Here is a 26,682-nt window from a genome sequence, read left to right as displayed (position 1 = left end):
TTCAGAATTGTTTAATCAGTCTAAACTGATCTACAGCTTTAGGTTTTTTTAAGCAGTCTAAACTGATAGGACGCCTGGGATTAGCATACTGTCTTAAGAAGACATTTTAAAGCCTGAGATCTGCTCAAGCCAGAAAGTCAACAGGAGGAGCTGTGCCCTGGACATGGTACTCTGCTCCCCGGGAGGGTAACTGGAGAACTGGCAGCAAGCAGGAGCTTTTCCACCCCACTGCCTCTGGGGAGGAGGAGAGCTGTGATCTGCAGGCCCCCCTAGAATAAACCTCAGATACCTGTAATTGACCCCTGTGTGGCTCCAGGCTCTTTGCCAGAACTGCGTCCACATTTCCCCATGGTGGGTTGTTTTTTTTTCTGGTCCCATTCAAGCAGCCATTTTTCTCTTTCAGATGGTCTCATTTCTACTAACTCAACTGTAGGACAGCTCTCACAACAGCCCTCTGTCCCTTCCCCATGGGACCTCCCATGAGCAATTCTACTCCTGATATTTTCTATGTCCCTCCAAAGCCTCTGGAAGCAACACGTTGCTATCCCAACAGTGATCTCGGCTCCACCTCGAAGGTGCCAACAGTGTCCCTGGAAGCATCAGGCAGCACTATGGTTTTCCATAAGACTCATCTTGTTTTTCTGAAGAGGAAGCAAGTCCAGGAGAAAGACAGTGTTGCTGGTGTTTCAGTGTCAACTATTTCTGGGAGTAGGATCAGCATTTTGAATCCCTGGACATGGCCAGAGGAGGCAAATAAGCATTTTGAATCCCTGGACATGGCCAGAGGAGGCAGCTATGCCAAATGAGCCCAGCCATCTCTGGACCATGAAGACAGACTAAAAACAGCTGCCTCTGCCCTCCCGCTCTTTCCAGTCACTGCAAGACATGGCCAATGCTCTGAATGGTATCAACGTACAGCCATTTAGAGTAAGAAATACACAGAGAGAGGGGCAGCAGAGTATAGCAGAGCAAGGAAGGGGAAAGAAAAATGCCCCTGGAAGAAAGGAAAGGGACACTGTCTCCCAAGCACTCACATTGTGAAGTTTTCCTCCATGAAGCAGCGGTTGCGGAGCAGCCCAGCCCACAGCTGCACCCCGATGATGCCGAAGATGAAGAAGACAAAGAAGCAGAGAAGAAGGACGTTCCCCAGCATGGGCAAGGTGTCCAGGAGCAAGTTCACAAGGATGCGCATGCCTGCAAGAGGAGAAGAGAGCCAGAAAGAGCAAGTGTGGGATGCAGGAACAGAAAGGGGGAAAAGGAAGGGAAGAAGAGGGAAAAGAAAGAAAAATTCAGGAGACATAAAAAAGCCACATGAAGATAAAAGCAGACTGTCGGAAATTAATTACTGCCCAAACCAGGCTAGATTTATGATCGTTGCCCTTTCTTGTCCTAACCTCTACTGACAGGCAGCCAGCAGAGCTGCTGTGATGCCGTGATCTCTTAACCCTAGGCCTCCGTCTGCAGCAGCGAGAAGAAAAGGGAATGAGACTTCTGTTACCATCAGCTATCTGATAGCCCTCCCTCCCCCTTCCCTGCAGAAAGGCAATGGAGTGAAAACTCTGCCCCAAAGGTGCACAGCAGCTCAACCGCCCCATCCTCAGACAGCTCAGGCTGAAAGTCGTCCCAGTTTCATGACCGCACGCTGCAAACCATGAGAACTGCATTGACGGCCCAAGGCCAGCCTGCCCAGCAGGATGAATCTTTCCAGCACACACAAACAACTGGCATAAATTGGTCTTCTCAGTGACAGTCTCATGAGGGGACAGCCACGGAGCCACATTCCACTCCTGTCTAGTCCTCCATACCCAATAGGGCTGGAGCACACAGGCAGAGGGCACAGCCTGAAATGCTGTTGGCACAGCACCTTTGTCCCTTTTTTTTTTTCCCTTTTTTTTGTTCTAATTACCCAGTGAATTCTTGCTCTGGTTTTATTTCTCCCTGATTCTTCAACTCACGTAGTCACAAGTAGGGGTAAGGATTGGGCTCGTTTCTCCACGGAGCTAATGACTATTCCTCTGCTCTCTTGGGATGGTGAAAGTCTAGAAATCCTTCTGAGCACCGCTGTACCACCTTTACCCTTGCACACACCTCGTGCAGTTGTTTCTCCTTGCCTCCATGGAGGTCCCTCCCCCAGGGGCTCAGGGAGTTCCTTCACTGAAGATCTTCCATGTAGGCCAGCAAATAATTAGCTAATTAGGTATTTATAACCAGTTCATTACTTCAGATGGCGGTGGAAGGGGGAAAAGGAGGGGAAGATGAGATTAGGATTCTCTGACAGCCCTTTGAGGCTCAAGTTAATCCCCCTTGTGTGCCCAGCGTCAAGTAATTAGTCACACGATGCTGTGCACTGGGCTCTATCTCTATTCCCCAGGCTGCTCCCGCCACAGAGAGGGGAGGGAAATGGTGCCTGCGGGGGGCACACAGGCCTGGGGTGCACACACAGCAAAAGGCAGGGAGAAAGGTGCCTGGTGTGGAGAATCGGACTGGTTTAACTCAGGAGGGAATGTTTCAGGGACAGATGTGGGTGGGAGAGACAGGAGCGGCATTTGCAGGTAGGTGATGTGTGGGAAGGAGAAGATGCTTAGAGGATGGCTGCATGGCATCACGAAGGATAAGGAATGATGGCATTAGCCCTAAGGCCAGGCTGTGGAACAGCAGCTAAACCCTGCTTGCCTGACTGCCCAGCTGTACCACTAGTCACCAGTTAAGGCCGTTTCCAGACAGCACATCAGTAACTCAGCAGCGCAGGGGCGCAGCTCCAGCTGCTCACTGGAGATCGTGGACATGCCCTGAGTCACGGATAGCTTTCTGATCTGTCACCTCACAAAGCCCCACAGCATAGCCACAGTGCCCTGCTGCCTGTCGCTGTGACCTGCCAGGCTCTGGAGCAACGCTCGGCACAACACTTTGGCTTTAAGGCCACACACCCTCGCCGCAGTGCAGCCTGTTCCCAGCATTAATGTCGCTTCACAGCACGAACTTGGTAGTTCCCATAAACTATCCTGGTCAGAACATTAAGGAGAGCCAAGTGACATGGGAGACCGTGCCAGCAGTGCTGCAAGAGGGGGTGATGTTTTTCAGATCAATTGATACTAGCTCCACCTCAGAACAGAGGAAATGGGAAGAACGAGACTGGCCTTATGCTGAAACACAGAACAGATAGAACAGACATTCCCACCAGAATCATACAGACAACACACTTGCTGAGCCAGAATTTGTAAAAATTGGTTTTTTCCATGTTCCAAGAGAAGACAGGTGACTTCCATTTCTAAATCCAAATGAAACCAAATTTTTACTTTTAAAAAATCTCCCAATCGAATAGTCATCCATATCTGCTCATTGATGCTGACTGTGGATACGAGATTGGCTTTTCCAAAAGCAAGAACACTGAAGCTACACCTATCCAAACATCAATTGTAATTCTCCTATGTGCCAACCACCTCTAAAACAAATTCATCACTTTACTTTGTCCAAAGCCTCTTTTGCTTCCTGCACTAAACTGCAGAGCAATTGCTCTGGGACCCCACTTTTCACCAGAGGCACCAGTTGTCCATCAAATGGGCCTCCTCTGCTGAGTTCACTCAGTCAGTGCAGGTACTTCAACTACTACTTCCATAGGGAAGAAAGGCACACTGTAAATACAAGTTCAGTACCTTTTTTCTCTTCACTTTGTTAGCCTCCCCTGCTGCCTGCAATACTCATGCCAGAGTCCCTGAGCCCCATCCTCTGCTATAGCATCTTGCCAGTACCCCCCCTGCACCTGTGCTAGCCCCTATGGGTAATCTGGGGGGAAGCCCTCACAGCCTCCCCATTCCCTCCTGAGCCAGCAGCCCTGCATGGGTCTGTTCACACCCAGGGCTTTGCAGTCCCCTGGACCCAAGAAGGGATGGGTTGGTCTAGCAGCCACGCTAAGGCAACTGCTGCATATCTCCAGGGAAGCACCCTCACTGCCAAATGTGTGAATGCTTTCATGGGCAGGAGATGAGCCCCACGCAGGAACGACCCACAGAGCAGTGTGTTTTGGGGTCTGCACAGCCTGACTGGGAGCAGGTTGCAAACAGTCCCTAGTTACTCAAGCACTCATGAGGTGTAGGGGAGAAAGAGGGAGAAGGGCTGAAAAGCCTAAGGATAGAGGGTGATGACTTACTGCAGACCCTGGTGGCTGAGGTAACAAGGTCTCTAAAGCAGCTGCAGGACAATGGAAACAGGCAGATATCTTGTTTGTCAGTGAAGCTCTGGGAGCATCCTGCCCTGGAGAACTAGAAAGCCTCTCTTTTCCAGCCTTTGCTGGACAAGCCCCCATCCACAGCAGCACTGGTGCAGAGAATCGTAGAATGGTTTGGGTTGGAAGGGACCTTAAAGATCATTGAGTTCCAACCCCCCTTCCATGGGCAGGGACACCTTCCATGTAGTAGACCATGTAGCTCAAAGCCCCATCCAGCCTGACCTTGAAATCTTCCATGATTCCCTCTTGAAGGTGCTGGAAAGCTGGTTCTTTGGCAAAATCCTTCTGCACCTTCCTTCCTACCTTCCACCGCCTCTGCCTGCCTCTCTGCTCCTTTACTTTTCTCTCTCTGTGCCTACATCTTCTCTCTGCCTCTGCACCGCTCCACAGTGTATGTGCGCTCATCTCCTGGCCTCCCTCCCCACTGCTGCCTTTCCCCACATCCCTGTTTGTCCTTTACCATTGGCAGAGCAGAAGCCACGCTGGCTCACAGCAAGGAGGGAATATAAAAGGGACAATGACCTTTTCTGAAGCAGCCTTTGAAAAAAGGAAACGTTCCCTGAGAAGAGAAAGGAAGAGGGGCTGGGCAGTCTGGAGGAAAAGTAGGGAGGGAGAGCATTGATGAAGCAACATTCAGCAACCAAACAGGCTCCCAGGGCATCAAATATGAAAAGGTTTTGCTCTTCAAGGGGAAGAAAAGCTAGAAACATGAAATATTCATGAGTGCCAGGTGTGGGCTCTGAAAGGTCTTTTCTCTTCCCCACTCACCCTCACGAGGAGATCAGGGGAAAGGAGGAAACAAAATGGCATCGGCTGTGGGCATCCAAGGAAGGATCCTCACGAGACAATGCTCAGATAATTCTCTGCTGCTCACCCATGCCCTTGGGCAAGGGGTGGGGAAGGGTGCTTGACTTCGATGGCAGAGCTACTCCTGGTAGGGTATCCTGCAAGAACAAAACCACAAGCACAACCGCTTGTGTTCACCGCTCCAACACGGCAGTGGACGTCAGGGGGAAAGCACATCGCAGGAATAAGAAGCAGCGGGAGGAGGAAGGAGTGCTGGGGAGTGAGCTGTCAGAAGGACACGGAGGGCTGTACAAAGCCAAAAGATGAAGCAATGTAGCCGAACTCCCTCCTCGGTACGGGCAGAGCAAATCCTCTGTCTCACCCCGGCAGCATCCAGAGGCCCTTCCTGACAAACTCTGCAGACGCTACAGTGACCGCAGCTCCCTCCAGACACTTGCCATCAACCCTGATTAGCCTGGCCGTCACAGCTAAGCAGACTCACCCAGCGTGTCCCAGCCCCAGGGAAAGCGTGGCGGTGGCAGTGAGCAGCTGGGGCAGGGCTGGGGTGGAGGTGACCTCTGGGCAGCCGGAGCTGGCCATGCAGTGCAGGTGTGTCTGGTGGCTCATCACCCCTGCTCCTGCTCAGCATCGCTCTGCCGCTTCGCCTTCTCTCCACCTGCCTCTTTCCAAGAGTGAGGACCAACACCTGAGCTGATTCACTCCCTGGCCCTAATCACCCCATGATCTGAAAGAGGACCGGCTCAGGAGAGGGTGAGAAACCCTGTTCTTTCTGGTTTCTTCTATCTCACCCACCTCTGAGGCTTTTGAGTCCTCCCCAGCTCTTCAGAGAGGGACAAAGCTAACATGCGCAGAGTCAAAATGAGATAGTGGTTAGAGAAAAACAGATGGAAAAGAACATAATTCTCAGCACCCATCTTATCTGCATCATGGGCCAAGCCACCAATTGTCATTTTAACTGGAGCAAAAGCAAATCTCTTCCCCATCAGCATTTGTGACAGTAGCTGGCAGGACATTTTGCAGAATGCAGAGACCAAAAGCATCGTTTTGTCCCTCAGCCAGGCCACTTGTCCAAGCTCACCTTCTTTCCTTCCTCCCCTGCCCCAGGACACATGGCAGTCCATCCAGCTAGTGCGAGGTTGGCAGGATTCTCCTGTGCATGTTTCTTTATGGGAATTTTCAGATCTGAGGAACCATTCCAGCAGATAGATGGTATTTCGGAGAGAGCACACAAGGAGAGCTGCACTGTTTGGGGTTTTTTTTGTGGTCAAGACCTGTAGTTAAAATAATCTCAGTTTGTGTGCACAGTGCAAGCTGGTGTTCCAACTTGTGACCCTCCTCACTGATCTCTTGCTGATCCAAGGCTCAGCTGCCATTTCACACACTGCATTCATTTACATTAGCTCAAACGTGGGGCCAAGCTACAGCTAAGAGAAACCGATCAGCTGTGTCTGCAACAATAGATTCATCATTATTATAACCCACAGCTTCCCTCGCCATCCAGATCTTTTTCTCTTTGCTGCACTCCTCCTGAGGCCTTTCCTGCAAACACACGTGTGAGCAAGAGGAGCTCAGCTGGAACAGCCGGTGTGCAGCTCCAGATGCCTTCTCCTCAAGCTGCAAAGCCAACCTCACCCACATTGCAGACCATCACTCCTCACTTGACACCAGTGCAAGAGACAGCATGTCCAGATGGCTGGTCTGACCCAGATTAAATGAACCCTACGGAAAAACAGGTCTGTCTGACAGGACGGTGTAGGGAGAGCTCTTAAACCAGCTCTGCTACTAAGGAAAACCTGCCCCAGACACAAATGTGAAACACTGGCCTCATTCAGAGGTAATCAAAGTCTTTTCACTGTTCTCTCCACCAGATTCCCAGAGCATTTGGAGAATGCATTTAAGGTTGGGGGTTTTGCACTTGCAGGTTGTCAGCATGATTCGTGGTTTAGGAGCACCACTCAGTTCCTCACCACCACCCCACTCTTGCCAACAAGCAAAGCTTTCAAGCACCCCTGACTGGCTCAGGCACCTCACCCAGCTCAGTTTGTTGATGCCCTCACCTCCAATTACCCAAATATTTGTCACTCCTCAGCTTGACCACAGACACAGAAAATATCAAAGCATGACATTTCCAGCACTTACAAAGCTTTAGCCAGTACAAAAAGCTGCTGCTCATTTCCTCAGTAGCATGGGCACATCAAGCCTCACCTCGGTACAGTGACTTTCCTCAGGATACTGAACCAAGTTCAAGCATTAAGTATCCTCAGTCCTTACTTTCAAAGGGCTCCTTAGCTTAAGCCCGAGGTAGCCAAAAGAGAGACTAAAGCTCCAGGGAAAAAAACCTCTTGGTCAGAGCTTCACCCTGCTGGGACAACAGGGCTCTACAGAGTAGGTTTAAAGTGTATTGATGTAAGAGCAAGAGCTCTCTCAAGCTTGTTCCAGGGCTGTAGAAACAATTCCCTTGGGAGCCAGGGACTATCACAGACCTCACTGCTTTTCACTTCAAGAGCAAGATGCTTACCTTATACGGATCAGGTCAGGACAACACGAGTATCAAAAAGAAAAGAAAGAAGAGGAAAAACTACACCACTTACAACACCCCCATACGCACACTTAGCTAAAACAACTATCAAAAACAGACTGCGAATGAAACCTGAGACATGCTGTTTTCCTTGGGGGGAAGATGAGAATACAAACACATGGGTGCTGCACGGCCACGATGCTCAGCACGCTGCCAAAAGAGGCTCAGGTGCCAGAGCCAGGGCTGAATCTCAATATTCGGAATCCCCCAGAGCTTTTCTTCCTACCTGCCCATCAAATGTCATATGCAGGTGGAGGAAATAGGCCCCTCCTAGAGAGACTTAGCAGACAGAAGTGTCAGCAACCTTGAAAATCTAATTCCCTTTATATAGCAACAAGTCCCATGGAGCCCTGGCTTGGCTCATACCACAAGTAGTGACTGCCACATTTCTTTGCTGGAGACCTACAGTAAATCCTACAGAGAAACAGGCCCACCTTCCATCACAGGGTAGTGAAGATGTCTTTATAAAGCATCTTCTTAGAGAATATAAAGATGTCAAAAGTGAAAAAACAAAAAAAACCCAAAACCACCTTGGATAATGCAAGAGAAATATACACCAAGGTCAGGGAAAATTATCTTCTCACCAGATCATAAATAACGCCAAAAATTAACTATGTCTTGAAGGGTCAAACTCTAGTCTTGCTTTCCAAGCCTTTTGCAGAAGGCAAGTAGTCCAAACAGACCCTGTGGAGTCAGCTCAGTCCCAAGCTCTCATATTTCTCAGCTTTGTTCAAGGTGCACAAGACCCTTCCTGATGGGCTGGAGCCTCACCAGCCCTAGAGAGGGATCAGAAAACTGAGCCATGACAGGTGGAACTGTCAGGTGCTTTGAAGAAGCAATCCCAGAGATGAGGCCTCCTAATTGCAAACCTGATCCCAGGGTGACAGTGGCCTCAAGAATAAGGGCAAAATCTAGAGCATTTGCCTTGACACCTAAATGCTGACCCCTCTGGAAAATGAGAGGCCTTGGTCCAAGCTTTTCTGTGATCTAAAGAGGAGATACCTCAGCTCTGCAGCGGGCTGCACCCAGCTACGGTCCTTGGATAGCAACAGAAAGCTCATGTGTGCCACCATAGCACGATTGGCAGCAACCAACATCGTGGCACAAGCAGACATGGATGGGGGCAAAAGTCTCAGCCAGGAGCCCCCTTCTTCAGTCTCTCGCCCCATTAACCCTTGCAAGCTTTGGGCTGTTAAGCAACCTTGTCTTGGAGAGTGATGCCAGGTGTCAGATTATTTCTTAGAGAGGTGTCTCTCTGGGGGATTGCTGTCATTCTGTTCTTTTTTCTAATACTGAACATCTAATAAGCAACACCTACTACCACCTGCTACTGTTGTTCATTCACTGATCATCTCATTTTTCCCCCATTTATCACTGCAATGATGACTGCATTCACTTTCAGTGAAAACTCTATTAAAAAACACACAGTGCCAGCTTTTCTTTCAGAATTGCAGGGGTCACCTAACACGGGGGACAAAAGGTAACTCCAGTGCCGTGGCTGCGAGCTACTTGTCTCCGTTCTATAAATACCCTTAAGTTCTTTACACATCTCTAGCGCTGTGTAAGTAGGACAGAATAATGCAAAATATTATGTAAAACAGTGTTAATGCAACTTCTGGTTAAGATTTAAGGGAGCTAATTTCCTCTTGCTGTCACTAGCATGAATCATGTTTCTTTCTACAGCAGGCAGTGACGTGACGTTAGGCAAAACGTGTGTGAAGAGGAGAATCGGGCCTGAGATACACAAAGATCGCAAAATTTAAGGTTATGGTTGTAAATTGCCCTGCCCACGCACACGAAGTGTAATTTGCATTAGTGTAATATGACATTATCTTTCACCCCATAATACACTGTCATTATTGCTCACATTTCCATGGTATCCATTGCTTGATAGGTCCCGTGGGACAGATTTTGCAAAACAGCTCAGCTCCCATTTAGGCAGCAAACTATGTGGCTGGGCTTTCGAGAGCGCTGTGTACACTGGAGACTGAGCTTGTTTAAACAGGCAGCAGAATTGTCACAACGGGAGCAGCAAGGAGCTGAGCTTTTTTACAATTCTGGCTGTGCAGGTTCCCCTAGAGGAGAAGGGAGAAATAAAGATTCCAGCGAAGGTCTCTTTATGACTGGTTTTGGGGCTGTGTGTTGGGGTCTTCTTTTTTTTTTTTTTCCAGGCTTGCTTTACTTCCAATAACACAAACTCCAAAGTGCTGCTGCTAACTCTTGTGATTTTTATCAGTAGTCTTGGGATGCATCGCATAAACCTTGGGGCGTGAAATCTTGCTACAACTTGACAATCTCAGATCACAGAAAAAAATTTAAAAAAGAACATAGAGAAAAAGTTTCTATTACTCACTACTATGGGGAGGTAAAAAGAGGACTACAAGATCTATGTCACAAGTCTAAAGGTCTGAAAGTAATGGAAAAATAAAAATAACCTGTGATATTTTTTCCTTTTCTTTTTCCAAATCTCTTTATTTTAAACCCATCTGACAACTTACAAGCACACAATTTGTGACTTTTGAATACTTGGTTATACCAACAGTAAAATTGGTTCAGAGAGGGAAAGATGACTTTATCCTATGATCTGTGACTGCAAAAAGAGGGACTAAGCATGGTACAAAATGAGGAATTATCAGTTCTACATTTCCTGCGCTTCACTGTTCCCCAGGTCCCTGCTATGACGTTACACTAACACAGGGATATAATTTTCGTTTTGTTTTGTTTCCTAAATTTACTTTGATTACCCATTTAAACACGTGGCAATATATTGCACACTGTGGAATGCACCTGAAAAACAGCACTGAGATGAGACAAGAAGTAAATAAAATTGCAGCCTGTCTTCAGTGACTGAAGACTTCCTCCAGCACTACAAGGTGTGGGTCTGTCACAGCCCACTCAGTTTGTCAAAAAGCCCTAGAGAAACACTGATTTGCAAAACCATACAGCATATTTGAGAGTCAATAGACTTTCTTTATACCCATCTTTGCCCTTGTTTCCGTTTTGGTTTCCTCCCCTTCTCTCCACCCCCACTTTCTCTGCATTATCCGACACACAGAGGAGCATCACGCCTTTGCATGCCGTACCCGGCAAACCCTGCTGCTTCCCTCTTGTCATTTCTCCTTCCAACCCAGCTCCTTCTCCTCCTCTCTCTATTGATCCTCACGCTGTTTCCCTGTATCCTGAACACACTCGTCTGATTTAAGGCTCAATGGACTTCATAAAGAACTGCGCTGCCCAAGGAACAGCACATACAGGGAAGTGCAGCTCTGAGTTACATTTCCATCTCCAACATGCACCCTTCTCTGAGGAAAGGCATCCTTTAAAGGCCTGCTCTGGGCATAAATCACATTGTTCTGTTCAGCGCTTTGCTCCACTTGGCTAGGAGATTGGGTTGGGAACAGAGGATACAGACTGAACTCAACCTCATCAGTCAAGTCCATCCCCTGTCAGCTTTTCTCCATCCTTTCACTGCCCGCCTGCCTGGGACAGAGCCTAGAGCAAGCTGGCAGCTTCATCTTTGAATGCATTTGAGCCACACATGGCCTGACTAGGGAATGAAAAGGGCTTTTTGACCTCTTAACTTCTGAGTATGGATGCTGCAAGAGAACATCACTCCTGTCCCTGTACCAGTCTGCTCAGGACTGTGGCTGCGTGTGGATAAACCTGTGTGTGTACGCATTTGCAAGTCGTTTTAAGCATGGTTTGTGTGTCACTGGGATGTGATAATAAATATTTACAGAGCAGATTATATGAAGAACTGAGGATGAGCGAAGTTTAAATACTTGGAAAATACAACATCCGAGTTTCAGTTATCTCTTTACAAATAAACCTGTGAGGGGGAAAATTGTACTTCCAAAATAATCTAATGGAAGAGTACTTTTTTGAAAGTGAATCAACATTGGAAGAGGACAAGCAAGTGTCAGTCCTCTTTCAAAAAAATGAGGCACGTGAAGCAAAAACCCTGGATGGGGGGAGAGGTCTTAGAAGAGGAATCTCATAATCCCATAATTTCCAGCTGCCAGGGCAGGACTGTGCCCACCAAATGCACTTGCTTTTTTGTCTGATCTAGCAGTAAATTAGACTGTTTTACAGCCTAATATATCTCAGTCAGAAGCTAATTCCACACATGCTCATCAGTGAAATTAGTTCTTCAAAAACACATTTAGAGAAGTAAATGTCATCACTTTTCCCCCGTGCCAAGTGCGAGGTTCTTAGCCAGACCACTCTGTCTTAGGCACTGTTACAGCAGCAAACACAGGTAGCTTGGTGTGGAATCCAGATTTAAAGCAGGAAATATAAATACAAAACATCTGCTTTTCCCATTCCAAGGTTCTGCCATTTCAGAGTATTTTTATATTGCTGCTTTGGTTGACTGAGCTGAACACAGGGCCAAGAGTTAGGAGATGTCAGTTGTATTCCTGAGTCTGCTGGTGACACTTGCTGGGTCTCACTCACCCGGGTCAGAAACATGAGGAAGATTAAATTAATGAGCCTTGGTTTATATCTCTGAGGTCTGTAGACAAAAAGTAGAGAAATCCAGTCTATTCAGAACCATGGAGCTACTCTGACAACAATAAAGAAAAATGGAGCTATACTAAGGTTTTCCTTCACAGCACTTCTACCAGAAAAAAAAAAAAAATGCTATTTCATTGAAATGGAAACACTTCAGTGTTGTGATAGTTACTGAAACACCATTTAGCAAAAATAAAAGGAGGACAACAGGAGAGAAAAGCATTTTTATGAAGTTTAAATGTTCTATTTCAGCACTTCTAGAATGGTATGGTTGAGATTTTCTGATTTTTAAACTTCTTTGTCATTACAAAGTATAGGAAAAAATCAAAAAGCCAAACAAACCACCTAAAATTAGGCAGAATAAAACCATATTAAAATGGATGGGAAATGCTTATTCTTGTTCTGACTGAGAAAAAACACATCTAGAAAGAGCAGACCTTCCCACAAATCTGAAATTCTATTTCCTGCACAGCTAGTAATAAGAATATAACATAATATTTCTAATGCCTATACCGCCACATAAGTATTACTGCACTTTCACACCAAGTATTAGCACATGTATACACTTTCTATTCAATAAAGTTGCTATGCAACACTCTGCAACAGACTCGTTCACTTCCGTACAGTGTGCTCAGCTGAAGTAATCTGCTTCCAAATGATGAATCAGTTACTAAATTGTAAGTGGAAACTGGAAGACATCAAACACAATGCAAGGACTCTTCTTTGCATAACACCAATGCGGCAAGAAAGAGTAAACTGAAGAAACATTTTCTGCTCCAATGTCAAAAAAAAGGTAATAACAGAAGCAAAAGAAATTCAAATGATCAGAAACTACTACAGCATCCCATCTGAAAAGCAGGCAGAAATAAAACAAATCCAGCCTCCCCCCTAAACCTTGTGCCCTGCCATGAAAGGAAGGGATAAAAGAGCCAGCAGAAACAGCGTTTCACCTAGCAACCTGCCACACAATTGCAAAAGGACAATAACAACAAATGGATGTGGAATTTCACCCCAAGCCCAGGACACAGACATGCCCAGATCAGAAAGCAACTCCTCTAACAGAGACCCAGAGGGTATTTTTTTCTCCTCTTTACACTTGTTCGCTAGCTTGCAGGGCTTGTCACACCAGCTCATTGCCATGGAATTGAATCACATGGTAATAGGACCAGAACAATCTATAATTTTTTGTTTCATGCACTTTCAGATAAAACCCCAAAAGGCAGCATTCCTGGGGCTGTAGTCAGGAATGCAAGAGATAAGCAGGAATACTAAGGAAGGTGTGATATATATTACAAAACTAGGTTGCCTCATGTTTTCTGTAGTACACTTCAAAGATTACATGCAAATGGAGGAATGATCAAGTGGGGCAGAGCCACAGACCTCTTCATCCAGAAGTGAAATCTGAAATGGTCAGTATCACATCCTGCTGAGAACTGCAAGAAATGCAATCAATTGCTGATAACCAATAGCTAAAGATCAGCTCTAACCCTGAAGCAGAAATGTCTGAAATTGAGAGGTGTCTCCAGGTGAGCTCTGATCCCTTGGACATCCCATTTTACTTACTTCATTTACAGCACCTCAGCTTGATTTTGGGCTTGAAGGACTTCCCATGGCAGCAAACTTTACAGTCTAATTAAAAAATTGAATGGAGAACTTCCTTAATGGACTTTGCATTTGCTACCTTCTGGTTGCACTGGATGTCCTCTTCTTCTTCAGTCATGATTCAGATAGAAGAGTCTATGCATCCTTTATGCTATCCATAATGAGCACAGCACACACAAATAGAATTTGTCAGCTCTTTGTAGGATGTTATTTGAAGCCTCACAAGTCTCTCTTACATGAAAGGGCTTTCAGTAATATGTTGAAAATGAACACAGGTAAGCAGAATTTAGACATATCCAATTTGGGCATTTAATCTTGAGCCTTGTGTCCTGGTTCTGGCAGGAATAGGTTATAATTTTCACAAGGAGCTGGGATGGGACACAGCCCAGACTGACCCGAACTAGCCAAATGGGTATTATGTGAGCCCTGTTCAGTATTTAGATAGAGAGCTGGCAGGAATCTCTGGGGATAATGGCCCTACCCGGAGCCTCTGGCAGAAAGCGCCAGGGGAGATTCAAAGTAGACCCCTAAGGTTTTGTAATTGGGGATACAGGGGATCCAAAGCCTGCTAAACTCCAACTGAAAAAGAGGCATTGGCAGCAAGGGTTTGAGCTGGTTCGGAAGCGGCTGGTATGGAAGCACAGCTCCCCTTAGCACCTCCACTGCTGGTGTTGGGCTGGGTGGTCAGAGAAAGGATCCCTGCTACACATCATCCAACTGATGCTATGCAGGGTAAGTGGATCGGACTGATCACACAGCAAGCCCAAACTGGAAACCCCAGTCACCCAGGAATTCTGGAAGTGATCATGGACTGGACAGAAGACAAAGATTTTGGAATATCACCAGAGGAGGAAGGGTGTGGAAGAGGCCACGCTACCAGAAAATGAGATGAAATATGGCTTGTTCACTGACGGGTCTGCCAGGTTGTGGGAAAGCATAGAAAGTGAAAGGCTGCTGTGTGGAGTCCTACATGACGAGTTGCAGAAGCCACTGAAGGACAGGGTGAATCGAGCCAGTTTGCAGAGGTGAAAGCCATCCAGCTGGCTTTATATGTTGCCAAGTGAGAAAAATGGCTAGTACTTTATACTGACTCATGGATGGTCACAAATGCTCTGTGGGGGTGGTTGTGGCAGCAGAAACAGAGCAACTGGCAACGCAGAGGTAAACCCATCCGGGCTGCTGAATCGTGGCAAGATACTGCTGCCTGGATAGAGAATCTGGTTGTGAAAGTACATCACACAGATGCCCAAGTACCCAACAGTCAGGCCACTAAGGAACATCAAAACAATCAGCAAGTGGTTTGGTAGACTGATTACATTACACTTCCACAAACCTTCCAAGGCAAGTGCCATGTGCTCACAATGGTGGGAGCAACCACTGGATGGCTGGAAACATACCCTGTGCCCCATACCTGGAACTCTACCCTGGGCCTTGAAAAGCAAGTTCTGTGGCGACATGGTACACCAGAGAGAATTCAGTCAGTCAACAGGACTGTTTTCTGAAACAGCCTCATAGACATCTGAGCCAAAGAACATGGCATTGAGTGGGTATCACATGCCCTATCACGCACCAGCCTCTGAGAAGGTCAAACAATACTGGACTGCTAAAAAGTACACTGAGAGCAATGGGTGGTGGGACTTTAAAACATTGGGATACACATTTAGCAAAAGCTGCCCAGCTAGTTAACGCCAGGGAATCTACCAATCAAGCTGGCCCTGCCCAGTCAAAACTGCCACTATTGTAGAAGGGGATAAAATCCCCGTAGTTTCACTTGAGAACCTGGGTGCACTTGGTGGGTGATGTGGAAGGATAGGGAGGTCCAACGTGCACCCCATGAGGATCTGATTTTGGGTGAGAAAAGCCAATAAATCAACTTGTATGCTGTTAATTCCTAAATAACCCAGCCACTGCATGTCATCATTACTATAATTACTATATGCCACATCAATGGTACTACAGTAAGAATCACCCAAACCAATGACAGATGGACTTTGATGAAACCAAGTAAAGCACAGCAGTGATGGGATCAGAACTGACCTCATCAAGTAGCACCCAGCAACTTGCTCAAGATCAACATCTTCAACCCGCAGACTGTGGGCATGGGCCACATCAGACACAGCAGCCGTGAACTCTGAATACAGCTTGCAACAGTCCAGAATTCCAACCATCTCACCTGCGCTAAGAACCTGTTCTAATAGATGGAGCCCAAAGTGATGGATTAAATGAACTCAACTGAACAGACGTTTTGGAAGAATGGCCTATAGGCTACGGGAATGATATCTGTGTGTACCTATGTGTGTAGATATGGTGCTAAGGAACACAATTTAGCGGTGGACTTGGCAGTGCCAACTTAACAGTTAGACTTGATGATCTTAAAGGTCTCTTCCGACCAAAACGATTCTATGATTCTATATATATACCAAAGATGGGGAAAAGTGGTGCCAATTAATTGGAAGGTGTAAGATCTGGGCACAATGTGGATGGTACAGAATAAGGGGTGGATGATGTCCTGGTTCTGACAGCTACAGGGTTCATTTTCACAAATTGCTGGGACAAGACACTGCCAGGTTGGGATCCAAACTAGAAAACAAGTCAGTATTTAGCTGGGAAACTGACTTGGGCAGGGGGCAGGAATTGCCACTCAGATGGGGGCTTTCCAGGTTTGGTTGGTGAGTGGTGGTACGTTAACTGTGTTTTGCATATTCCTTTATCAGTATTATTGTTGTTTTCCTTTCTTGGCTTTTCTGTTAAACTGCCTTTATCTCAACCTACGAGTTTTGCCTTTTTCTTCTGATTCTCCTCTCATTCCAGCAGGGGGTGTGGGGTGAGTGAAAAGACTGCATGGTTCTCTGTTGCCATCTGGGGCTAAACAATGACACGTTGCCCACCTGTCAAGAATATAAAATTAGCTTATTTATCTAACAGGTCATACCTTTTCATCTACCAAGTTGCTACTGTTTCCTTAGAGTCATTCTGAATTTCTTCCCTCCTAATTTTCTGGCATCGCTTCATGTAGTACAAAATTTCTCTCAAATTGCTCCAGAAATTTCTCAATTTTGTGTGTAGACTTTTCAAATGCTTGCTGATTATTAGAGTGTTATTGTTCTTTGTCCACTAAATAATCTGCCCAGACAGACCACTTCAGCACTCTTTCCCTCATGCAGTAATCATTCAGGTTCCTAATCACTTTGTCCATTCTCTTGATAAACTGCCATTATTCAGTCCACACGGCCAGACTCCTCTGTGAAAATCAGTCCCTACCTGGGGGTCCACGTGGAAGCCTTTGAAACGGCCACCAGTGAATGCTGGGCCACATTGTCCCACCACAGCCTTCTGACCATGGCCAAAATATCTGCCTTTGGGATAAAACCCCCTGTCCCTCCCCAAATATTTCACGCTCCCACCAAGACCTCAATTTGCCTTTTACTTCCCACTTATTTCCCACTTTCTTTGCTAGCACCTGCAACACCTCCAGCTTGGTATCATCAGTACATCTCACTAATAGACTTTCCTCTTGCTTCAGATCAGTAATGAAGAACTTTAAAAAGACATTAAAAGAAGATTTGTGGCCAAAGGTCCCATTAATTATGTTTGCTGTACCCCACTAGGCACCTTCTTCCAACACGGCTCATTCCCATTTATCACAAGCCTTTGTTTACAGCCTCTTAGCCAGTTTTCAACCCTCAAGTCAGTGCTTCCTTTCCCAGGGAATCTGATTTTTTTTTTTTTAAATTAATGGCAGGATGTCTTTCTTCCAAAATGTTTTCTGCATAACCAGAGATTTATGTAGCAAGAAAGATACATAAAGATTTAACCACAGAGTGGAAATTAAAACAGCATCAATTACATACAGGTAGAGTTTTATACTGATAAAAGGAGCAGACAGACAGCGTCATGGCTGGGACATTCAGGGGAAATTCAACAGCCTGCGCTCTGCAAAGGTCAGATGAGATGAGCGAAAGGATCCCTGGTGTCTCCACTGGACAGAGCGGGTCCCTGGTGGGCCAGTTTTGATGCAGCTCACACCACTCCTCCTGGGGCAGCTCCTGCCAGCCGGGCTTGGGGCGGTGTCGGGGAGGGCAACTTCAGCTGCTCCAGCTGATAAATAGGAATAAAACAAGGTCTTGACCCTTTATCAGCCAAGCTCTGCTCCTGGCCACCAGTGTACAGCAATTAACATGGCAGATGTCTGCAGGAGTCAACTGAATATCGTTCAAGATGCTCCCACATACTACCAAGGTTAAGTCTACCCTAAATCCTAAATAAGTCCTAAAGGGATCTTTGAGCACAGACTCATGGGACTCCTAACAAAGCAGGGAGGAAACAGGGCTGCATAACATGAGGATGGTGCTGCCCTCATGCAGCCAGCTGTACGCTTCATGGAAGGGGTGAGCCTGCCATGCACGACCTCTGGGCCATCCCCTCACAGAAGAGATGTCCCCCCACATTGATGTGCATGCCCACAGCCAGGACTGTGGCTGGCTCCCAGCCCTCTCCTCTCTGGAATGGGAGCAGAGAGCCAGAAACAGGCTGGGGAAGTTGTTTTGCTGATAGTCGATAGCCAAAAGCTTGCTCTTAGCTCCCATTTTGATCACCCCATGACACCTTTGTTAATTGCCTGGGTGTGTGCTCTGTGCCCAAACCAGCTGCTTCTCTCTGCCTGGTGCCCTCCTGCCGTGTGGGGCACACAGGGCTGCGCCCCTGTTCCTCCAGCACACCTTGCAGCACCCTCTAACCCTGGCTATTGCCCAGAAATAAACATACACCAAGGAAGGGGGACAAGACCTCTTTCCAGAAGGGCTTTGCATGGCGCCAGAGACTCTGAAATCCAACTCCATAGCATATGCAAGAAACTTCTTGTGTCATGAAAGTGACTTTAGCACAAGGGAAAAAGTATTATGCAGACTGGAATGTCAACTGTACAAACTTCCTCAGGTCTGCAAAAGAAAAAGGAGCATCTGAGCTCAAGAGAAGGATTAGGAGAGCTCTGGCAAGGTGTTAGCCACTGCAGACAAGCTGACTGGGGAGATTATGGGGAAGAGCAGAGATTTCCTGCCACTCTGCAAGACAGAGAAACTTGCAGAAGAAACACCTGAAGTCTCACAGGTCTGCGTGTGGCAGCTGCTGCCTTTGCACAGGGAACAGCCAGAGACATCGCAGTGACACAGCAGACCAAGTTCAGTGCTCTTGCAACCCCCTGATCCCAGTGACACGCAACCTGCCTGCCGGTTCGCTTCCATCCACCGGGATACAACCACTATGAACCCCAAGCCACCTCCATCAATGTTTCCTGCAGGTAAATAACAATGGCAACGCTTGCTTACTTGCAGGGTTGCAGGAAGAACAACACTGACTTGAGGGAAAAAAAAATATTAAAAAAGAGAGACAAAGGAAGAGAAGAAGAGGGAATAAACAGTTTGGCACCAATAAAAATGGCAAAGCACAGCAAAGTAGCTGGTCTTGTCTTCGTCCTCTGGGAAGAGAGGAAGTAAGGGTTACGGAGATGCCACCTCCGCCATGAGAGCAGTCCATGCACATGGCATGTGCCCCAGGGATGCAGCTCACATCCTAGGGATGCAGCACCTCACCTGGTTTGCATCCAGACCAGAGCTGGGGACTCTGTCTGGGACCAGAACAGTATCTGAACCCTTTGGCTGCTGACACATCCCGGCTCACACGCAGCCCCGTGCCCAGAGGCGCTCAGCCCAGCTCATAGACACACGCCAGCTCGCAGGGGGGAGAGTCAGCACAAAAGTAGAAGTAGAAAGCACAGGGTGAAGAGGAGAGAAAAAACAGCCGGTGCTACATGCCCCTAAGCTGCAATAGCATGAACATTTTTCAGATGAGAAGATCTGGAAGAGTGTGTGAAAGCCTGAGCAAAGCAATTCTTCCTGCTCCCACCACCCTCTCCAGACCTCACATGCATTCCATTTTGAACCTGCAGACATTATCAAAACTGCAATGTCCTTCAGTAAGAGCAAGAAAAACCACTTTATTGTACATTGTTCAGCTTCAGCTCCTGAGACATCACCATGGTCCTGTACGAAGGATGACCAGTGCAGATATGTTGTAAGACTGCAATTTTCTTGCTCATCCAACAAAACCTCTTGGCCCCATGATGGGGAAAAACCTGCACAACAGCCTCCACTCAGTTTGCACCTGAACTCAGCCTGGAAAACACCACTACACACAGCCTGACTGATCACATATTCCCACGACACAAGCTGAGCAGGTGTGAGAGGGAAGCATGACTTACTAGGCACACGGTTGATAGCTTTCAGGGGTCTCAGGACGCGGACAGTACGGATCGCAGACAAGTTAATGTTTTGGAGATCCAGGGAGTACTCCACCATCCTGGAGAAGAGGAAAAAGAGAGAGAGAAAAAAGATGTTTAAAAGTATCCAAAATATTGGCTTGAGTCACAGAGTCATCGTTTCTTTATTGAAGGGTTTCTGGAAGTTGTGGGGATAAAACCTAAGCCTTTGGGAGCAAAACTGAAGCCCCCAGAAGGCCTCTGGGAGCAGGACCAGAGCCCACAGCCTCCCCTGGCAGAAAACAGCCTGTCCATGGGATGGCAGTGAGCAGTGAGAGCGTGCTGTCAGGATGCAGGCCAGGAGCTGTGGTAACACTTACCTGCTGGGACCATCAGAAGGAAAAGGAGCTGCAAAAAGATGCCCCGATGAGGAGCGTGTGCTCCTGGTGAGGGTGCACATGTGGGCCGGACATTTCCCAGGAGGCCAGGAGGAACGGGGCTGTGTAGCCAGTTCTGCTGAGAATTACCTGCAGCACAGCAGGGTGCTCCCCTCATCTCACAGTAGGGAATGAGGTCCCTGGAGGTGGCTTCAGCTAACCTGTTTTATCTCACATCGAAGCAAACTCTCTGCTTAAAGCAGTAACTGCTTCAGCTAGGTGGGAAGGCTTCTCCCATAGCTGTGAATCACTCCTTTCTGACACCAACAAAAAGGAGAAAAGCCTAATTTTAGGACATATGCTAGACCTTAGCTTTCCTAACCCAACAGCATGCTCCCTAAATAACCTCAAAGTGCAAATAGCTATGACTAATGCATTGGCTGTGCTGCAAGAGCAGCAGGTGCAGGTGAAAAAAAGTGACCTGGCTCAGCATCCCTCAGCCCAGTGCTGCCCTCCTCGCCCGCTGTGGCAAATGTCCAGTAACTCGCCTGCCTTTTGGAAAACACAGCGAGAAACTGGATTATAATAACCATTTACCCTGGACAGCAATTTCCACCTGAGGATCTCAAAGCATTTTGCATGTTTCAGTGCACATGAGACCTCTGGGAAGACATGGGCTGTGGTCACCAGCTCCCCCGGGGTGACCCTGATGGGCAGAAGGGATCAAGAAGGTGACAACGTTGGCAGATGAAACAGCAGCAGAGTAAGGACAGGAACAGCTTTGCCTAAATCTCTTCTCAGATGTGAATAATGAAGCTACAAAAAGCCCTGTTTCTCCAAAGCTACAAAAGCCTTTCAACATGCTCAAGAGACAGGGAGGGAACAGGAGACACAGCCTTTTGTTACTGCACCCCTTCTCAAACCAAAACCACTATAACTTAAATAGAAAGACCCACAAGTCGATCGTCCAGTAACCTAAAGTGCACCCAAAGCCCTCTACCCAGGAACCACTGAAGAATAAGAGCCTAAATGAGACGTTACGAGGGAAATGGGGTACAGCCAGTCTGTAAGAAACGTCAGGGAGAAGACTTGAGTGCAACTTGAGTGAAACAAACTGAACCTTCTATCCATCACCCTCTTCGCTCGAAAGGACCTTGAAGAGCAAATGTCTAGTTATGTCTACACCTTTCACAAAGGGGACTTGTCAGAGTGATAGATTTTCAAACACAATGGGGTAAACCTGTCGAAGTGTTGTGATTATTCTCTCTCATGCTCTCTTTCTTTCTCTCCCTCATTCCTTTCACTCTGTTCTCTCATACACTTTTAGGGTAATTGCATGAAATAATTCTTCCTCTGAAATGCAGTGGCATTCATTTACCTCCCTGGAGCTGTCAGTTCCACATACACTGAGTGCAGAAAGAGAGAGAAGGTATTTCATACAGATAATCAAAATATTCACAACCCTAAGAAGTTGCAACCCCAAGAAACTCCACCCCAAACCAAGCAGCAATACTTACCTTAAAGAAAGCACTTAGATCTGGTCAGCTGAAACTGGAAAGAGGACATGAAAGGAGGAAGAGTGTGCACTGATATAAACACACAGATGTGACCACAGGGCATCACACAAAGGACATAACTGTATGGTCCAGATGAACACAGTACAAAGGGCCTTGAGAAAGCACTGATCAACCTTGTTCCAAAAGCACAAAGCAGGATTGCTTTATCGGAGCGTTGTTGCTCCAGAATTAGACAGACCTGCTGAAACTTTGGAACTATGGTACGGGCAAAGACCTCTGAAGGCAAAAAAAATATTTTTGAACAGTAACGGAATAACCTTAAACACACTCTGTCAGACACCAAATAAGCAAATGGCCCCAAAACATGTTTAATTTCAAAAAGTGGTCTTTTCTGAACCGCAACTGATCAAATGAGAAGTCCTGAAGAACACCATGACCCTCACAGAAACTGAGCACAGAGGAATAGCACAGAGCTAGGACTGAGATTAAATCAGTGGATAGAGGTGACATCTTTTCTTAGGCTTAGCCATACAAAATTAATTTAAAAATAAAATCTCCACTTACAAACCATTCGAGCTTTGTCCTCTTGCAGCTACAACCACATTGCTGGTGTTACAACTAGAGTCGTCTTAACCAGGTGCACATTGCTGCCCTCTCCTAGGTGGAAAAAGCTTTCCACAGATACAGTACAGCCTATGCATCACTAGGAAAGTAATAAACATCAAAATAGTAAGTATAGGCCCTTCTGGGGCAAGACGAATGCTACCCTAGCTGCAACCACGCAGTTCCCACAGCCAGCAAGCCAGCCTCCTGCAGCCCTCAGCGGCTGCAGATTTGCTGCAATTACATTCCAGTTTAGCTAGGGAAAAAAACATGCTGAACAGTCAATCACTCTGTCAAGGAAAACAGCAGGCTGTTCCCAAGGATGGGTCAGAGAAGGGCAACTGTTAAATTTTTCAGAGAGCAACTTCTAACAAAAAACGAGCTCAGCCCTAGCAGGCCCCAGGGCTTTGGCTCACTTAGCAGACCCCTTCTGCCTACAGTCCTTCCTGAGGCCTCCTGGTCTTGGCTGTAATAACAGAGACACATCCAGGATGCTTAAATCCCTGCGGATGAGTTATGCCTATTGTAGTCACGTAAATCACATCCAAAACAACTCTAACAAAATTCCAGTGCAATTTTGCATTAGAGATACTCGTTCTCGCCTTTTCATTCCTGGTGATGGCTTTAGCATCGGCGCACGTTCATGCTTCTTCTTTGCACAAGGGTAGCACACCCATAGAATGACAGACTGTGAGTGAATGGGATGAAATGAAACTCCGTTGATTAACAAAAAGAATATTTTCTGTGTAGGTAAAACCGATAAATCCAAATGGATGCCTCCTTCCCCTAATGAAACAGAATCTCTAAGCAACTCCGCTAGAGTTGCTGGGCATCTGCAGCATTTCAGAGATTGCCAGCCCAGCTGGTTTTGCTCTTATCTTTCTCCAGCCAGCCCTGCTCCCCACTGCCTGGAAACCGTGGACACGCAGACCCTCCAATGTTGGGCTATACCTGATCTCCTACTGCCACATGCGGAGGTGGTGACAGAGACAGAGAGTCAAAAGAGCACATCACAAAAAGTTATCAGCCAAAATCCAGCAGGAAATTTATGTCAGGAGGTTCACATTTTCCCTGTATCTGTGTCTCAAGACCTTGTGATGGTGGATTAGGGGCTTATTTGGATGCTTGGGCAGGCACCCAAACTTCAGTGCTTGGATCTTTATAGCACCAGCAACCCGAGGAACCATGTGTTTGCTGCGTGTTCATAAACCAAGAGCATGGCAATATTAAAGCTAATAAAAATTGGTTGTCTCCTTATTAAACTCCAGGAGCTTTCCAGGCTCCTCCTCCTTGCTTTGTGGCAGCTCACTGCCATGAGCAATGGTAGCCCCCAGGACCTGACCACTCTTCATCTAGTTCTCCCCTGTTTCTTGGCTGATTGAAGCACCTTTTTTTTTGTAAAAGCCTTAGTTTCTTTAACATCTAGGGGCAGCCAGACAAAGCTTAGGATGTGGCAAAAAAAGCCTGTGCTGGTTGCAAGCTGTCCTTTCCCCTTATCGTGATGGGGCAGAGGGAACACATCCCTCCCGAGGGAAATGGCAGCTCATTTCTGCCACCACTAAAGTATTTTGCAGCCTCTGGCGTGGGTGAGCGAGTGAAGGGGCAGGTTAGGAAGCTGGAACTATGCTAAATCAGAGAGAAACTCCTGATCTGTGATGGAATTTGAGCACTGAGCTGTCAAGATAATTGAATTTATACAGTAATTCATCTTCCCTCACTAGAGATTTTCTTCTTCAAAACTTTCTGTGTGAAGCTCTTCTGGAAGGAGAGGGGATTGACGCATGCACCGTCCCTGCACCATACAGCTCAAGGTTGATGCACCATGGGATCACTAACGGGGGGGAAATGGGACAGGAGCACCTGGGTTCATCACCATGGGGTTCACCCTGCAGAAGCAGGGGAGATGTCTGGCAGGGAATGTCTGCATGAGCGCTGCCTCCCTCCCCGCTCTCAGGGTAATCCCACCTCTTCCCTACCACCTCTCTATCATTCCTTCTGACTCATACCTGCCTGTAACATTCCCACTTCTCATTTCAAATTTCCTCCTTAACTTCCTGTTTTTCTGTTCACCCCTTGTCTTTCCTTCATCTTTTTCCATTTTGCCTCATATCCCTCAATTCCCTTCTCAATCCTTTCTTTTTCCATCTTCCTCTTTATTCCTTTTGTCCGTTTCCTTACTGATCTTCCTGCTGCCTCCTCAGTCTCTGCCTTGCTAATAAACATTAGCCTATGCCCAGCTAAATCTGCTCAGCTGAACACACAAGAGACCTTGAATTTAACAGAGATGAGGCCAAGCTAGTGCAGGGAACAACTAAGCAATTTGTTATCACATTGACCCTGTCCAGAAAGTGCCTGCTCTGGTGTACCTCCATCCCATGCCAAGCCACTGGAGGGGACAGCGAGCACCAGGGACAAAGTGACACACAAGCCACCAGCATCGCAAACCTTCACTGCTCATGAAGTCTCAACAGCAGAAGAGCTTCATCAGCTACAGCTTGGCATTTCTTTTGCGCCTCTGCATCCCTGAACTTGAGAGTGGGCTTGAATCTGTCTTGGCACTCCCCACTTCTCCAGCAGCAACAAGACTTGGGAGAGAAGAGTGATGCTGATTGCCCAACAACAGCAGAAATGCACAGCCAGCACGGCGCTCTGCCAGGCAGGGGAGAGCAGACTGACCAGCAGGATGAAGGAATAAAAGCTAAGTCTATTTTAAAATAGACAGAGAGAATATGAAAACCATGTAAGGAGTCCAGAACACTCAGACTTTCTCGTGCTGTACGTGTAACCCAAGATAATGTACTTAGCAGTGCCTGGCGAGCAGCTTCTTCGCAATTACATTCGATGAAATCCATGATTAAACCAGCTCAAACATTACCATTTACCTCTTCATATTTACATCTTCTTATACCTTTATTAAATACTTATTAACTTTCCAAATCTTAGCTCCTGAACTGCTATTTGCTGAAAATTAGCAGCCAAAAAATAATATTTAAATGTATTCTGGAAGCATTCATGAAAAATACAGAGGCAGTATTTTTCTTATGACACAAAGCCAATATGTTTTTGTCAAATTCAAAGGCTGCCTAATTCCCCTTCTCTGATAGGAGTTTTCAATTGAAATCTAATTAACTGCAGTCTAATCAATTCATATTTCTTCGTCAAATAAATTTGGGTTTGGCACAGAAGTCAGAAACTTTTTGGTTGTGACTTCCTAGCTGCAATTCCAGGCTTGCTATGAGTCTGTGCAAAATGAAGGTTTTCCTGCCTGTGGACTTTTATTTGGTTCTTGTATCTATGAGCACCTGAGGCAGAAGATTATTTTATTGTTTTATGCTCTGAATTCCTTCAGCTTCCCAGCTATGTCAGAGGTCTAAACCTTGTGTGTACCTATACCATGAGCAGATGTGATTTAACCAATATCTTCTGTGTACAAGAATATGTCTTTCTGTCCTCGGCTCCTTGATACGGCCATCAAATTTCACAAACTAATTTTTCTACCACTTCAAACATCCAGAACATAGGAGGCACAGGGAAAATATGTTTTTCCTGTCAGAATTTTTAATTCCAATATTGGCACCAAAAGTTGGAGCTGATGTCTCTCCATTTACTAAGGCTGCTATGTGAGCTCTGTGGAGGTAGGGGATCCCACAGCTCAAAACTCCCACCTGCAGTTTGTGGGGTGGTGGTGGGAGACTGATTTGCCCTTAAATCTTCCCACCTCTGTAGCACACACCAGATGAGAGGAAAGTCTCACCACCTCTGCCTTGGCTTCAAAGGCTGCGGCAATAACACAAAGAAGGAGCAAAGCTGGTCTTCTCACTGGACAATGTATTCCAATGGTCCAAATATCTCCCCTCCCCTTAATGAGCCATTTTGATGAAAGACCAAAAAAAAGCATGTGCCCTGCTAAATCCATGCAGTCCTGTCCCTCTGTGGCTAGAGATGTAGCAGTGGGCAGGGGACATGGGGAACACAGCTGGCCAAGCTCCCCCAAGGGCTCAATTGCTGAACCTGGGGTGTGCCAAAAAGGGAGTGCAGCCAGCAAAATCTACTTACTCCTGCCCACAGCTGCCTGGAGAGCAGGACCCATCAGCACTGGAGCAAAAGCGAAGGTGCAGAAGGCAGAGCACACACCTGAACAGCTAAAACATGGGGCATGTGGGGCATTCAAGACACCTCCTGTCAGCTCTTCTAAGGCTGAACGTGCC

At 46.8% G+C, this 26,682-nt stretch overlaps 1 protein-coding gene across 8 annotated transcripts in view; it reads right to left on the bottom strand.

Annotated features, from left to right (window-relative positions):
* Nucleotides 1-26,682, bottom strand: part of CACNA1I (calcium channel, voltage-dependent, T type, alpha 1I subunit) — a 179,077-nt gene that overhangs the window by 56,946 nt on the left and 95,449 nt on the right. For 7 of the 8 annotated variants that reach the window (XM_014964117.1, XM_014964118.1, XM_014964125.1 and 4 more), the window contains 2 exons: nucleotides 19,981-20,078; nucleotides 1,035-1,194 (listed from right to left, as the gene is read on the bottom strand). In XM_014964117.1, the coding sequence (XP_014819603.1) occupies nucleotides 1,035-1,194; nucleotides 19,981-20,078 (258 nt within the window). Of the gene's footprint in view, nucleotides 1-1,034; nucleotides 1,195-19,980; nucleotides 20,079-20,357; nucleotides 20,493-26,682 lie in introns of those variants that run through there. The other variant, XM_014964124.1, reaches the window with a different exon arrangement.

The sequence above is a fragment of the Calidris pugnax genome, unplaced genomic scaffold, assembly GCF_001431845.1.
Source record: "Calidris pugnax isolate Ruff unplaced genomic scaffold, ASM143184v1 scaffold44, whole genome shotgun sequence".
Taxonomy (NCBI): Eukaryota; Metazoa; Chordata; class Aves; order Charadriiformes; family Scolopacidae; genus Calidris; species Calidris pugnax.
This window is presented reverse-complemented; position numbering and strand designations above follow the sequence as displayed.